Source organism: Penaeus vannamei, chromosome 23 (assembly GCF_042767895.1).
Source record: "Penaeus vannamei isolate JL-2024 chromosome 23, ASM4276789v1, whole genome shotgun sequence".
NCBI lineage: Eukaryota > Metazoa > Arthropoda > Malacostraca > Decapoda > Penaeidae > Penaeus > Penaeus vannamei.
The window spans coordinates 24,432,534-24,435,033 of record NC_091571.1 but is presented as its reverse complement, the minus strand read 5'-3'; the positions used below and the strand labels follow the sequence as shown (position 1 = coordinate 24,435,033).

Genomic DNA, 2,500 nt, shown 5'->3' with positions numbered 1-2,500 from the left:
CTATAGAATCATTTTATCATTAAAGTGGTGGAAAATAAGTGTGATTTGTTATTCAATCCACCATGTGAATTTATTCCTGGTGTATTTGATACATTCTTGAATGAGAACTAAGACTAAAGAACAAACAGGAAGAAAGAATCACCAGAATAATGATATTTTAGTACTATTAGATTAAGTAACTGTACCATATTAATTAATTAACTAGTTATGATATTTATGAGAAAATTGTGGAAACATTTCCACAAGATATAATTCATTAAAAAAAAGGAGACAATGCTAGAGAGGGGGGAGAGGGGGGGTTAATAAGGATAAAACAAAAAATCACCTGAATAATCCACAATATGCGTAGGAACCTTCTCTGGCGTGACATCAGGTGGGATGGTGATTTCCTCAGCACGTGGGGGTACTTGCTCTGGGAATTCCTCTGACACCAGCGAGAGGATAAGTGATGTCTTCCCCACGCCAGCATCCCCTAGGAGGAGGATGCGCACTCCTCGCCTGTGACTCCCCCCCATGCTGCCTGTGGGGGAAGGGAACAAGAAAGTTAGTGCTGTAATTATACTAATAGTAGTATCATTTGTTGTAGTTCCTAGTAGTAATAACAATAACAGAAGTACTAGAGTTATAGTAGTTGGGGAATTATAGGTAACTGAATAGAATATCATACAAAATGTATAGTTTAACTTAGGTAACAGTTATGTATATTAGGAAGGCACTGGAAGCCACACTAGAGGGATATCTACACATTCTATTCTGCAGAGCAAGTACCTTTAATGGTACAGAAAAAGAGTATGAACAATGATTGTAGACATATAACAAATAGGAAAAAAAAAAAAAAAATGTTTTCCTCTCATTGTCTTAAACTTTCAAATAAATATTGACGCACTTGCTCATGTACTTTTAAGAAAGATGTAATAAAATGTATATTGACATTTGAAAAAGTTAACATTTTATACATAACACGTATATTTTTCAGGAGAGCTGTTCTCACTCTCACTCTCAGTCTCTCTGGAGGTAATAGGTCAAATTTACAAGTTCATGATACCTGGTCCCCTACATCTTTGATGTCGTCTCCTGGCATTTATCAAAGCTCTCTCACGATATCTATGGGATTTCTTAGATAGACGGGGCATGCTGATAGCAAACTGACAGTGGATGCTAAGGTGAGACCACACGGATGTGCTCCTGTCTACAGCTGTAGCCTTACTGGTTCTGGTGGTGCTCTGAGCACCCAACATAGCTCACGTAGTTGCCAAATACTGATAATCTCTCTCTTTATGGACTGAATAATGAGTAAAAAATAGTCTTTTATGTGGATTGGTGTATAGTATCATACACACACAACCACTGCAAACATTAGTGATTGGCCCACAAGGGGAAGGGGGGAGAACCCAAATGTAAGTTCTGGATTCACATTTCACTGTAATGTGGGGAAGTATTGTCTGTGTGAGAGGATTATTTTCAGGGGGGTAAAAATGCTAAAGAAAGAAAGAAAGAAAGAAAGAAAGAAAGAAAGAAAGAAAGAAAGAAAGAAAGAAAGAAAGAAAGAAAGAAAGAAAGAAAGAAAGAAAGAAAGAAAGAAAGAAAGAAAGAAAGAAAGAAAGAAAAAAAGAAAGAAAGAAAGAAAGAAAAGAAAAGAAAAAAAAAAAAAAAAAAAGAAAAGAAAAGAAAAGAAAAGAAAAAAGAAGAAAAGAAAAGAAAAAAAGAAGAAAAGAAAAGAAAAGAAAAAAGAAAAGAAAAGAAAAAAAGAAAAGAAAAGAAAAAAAGAAAAGAAAAAAAAGAAAAGAAAAGAAAAGAAAAGAAAAGAAAAGAAAAGAAAAGAAAAGAAAAGAAAAGAAAACAAAAGAAAAGAAAAGAAAAGAAAAGAAAACAAAAGAAAAGAAAAAAAAAGAAAAGAAAACAAAAGAAAAGAAAAGAAAAAATAATGGTGATATTCTCTTTGGTCGATATCCTTACTAGTTACCACAATAGCAGTACTATTGGCTGGTAGCTGATGATAACAGTAATAATAATTTGAGAATGAAAAATATTGATATTAGCAAAAATTAAGAAAAAGAATACAAATTCATGAACAATAACAATAGCACATATTACTTTGTTTTACCATTAATATCAAAACCACCAACAATTAAAGTAAAACCAGAAAATCAATAATAACAATAGTAATAACAATAATAACAAAGACACTACTACAAATAATAATGGCAACAACATCTATAATTGATAATGATATTGATAATAATAATAAGTGATATCAATCATAATGATAAAGATGGAAATAACAATAACAATAATAGCAACAACAATAATAACAACTACTACTATTATTCTTATTCAAATTTCTAAGATATGTTAATATGTATTTGTTTCGATTTATCTGTGTACTTTGGCATATTCAATTGTCCCTCAATTGGTTTGCCCATTTGTTTATCTATCAGTCTCTGTCTCTCTGGTTCCAACGATTCAGAGAACATGTCACTACTTTGCATTCTCTGTTATC

At 32.1% G+C, this 2,500-nt stretch overlaps 1 protein-coding gene across 1 annotated transcript in view; it reads right to left on the bottom strand.

Moving 5' to 3' along the window:
- The window catches only part of Miro (mitochondrial Rho GTPase), a 29,092-nt gene extending 27,839 nt beyond the window's left edge, over nt 1-1,253 (bottom strand). The window contains exons 1-2 of the mRNA XM_070137468.1: nt 1,046-1,253; nt 326-520 (exon numbers count right to left, since the gene is read on the bottom strand). Of these exons, the coding sequence (XP_069993569.1) occupies nt 326-520; nt 1,046-1,238 (388 nt within the window). The 5' untranslated portion in view covers nt 1,239-1,253. The remainder of the gene's footprint in view (nt 1-325; nt 521-1,045) is intronic.
- Nucleotides 1,254-2,500: the final 1,247 nt, after the last annotated feature.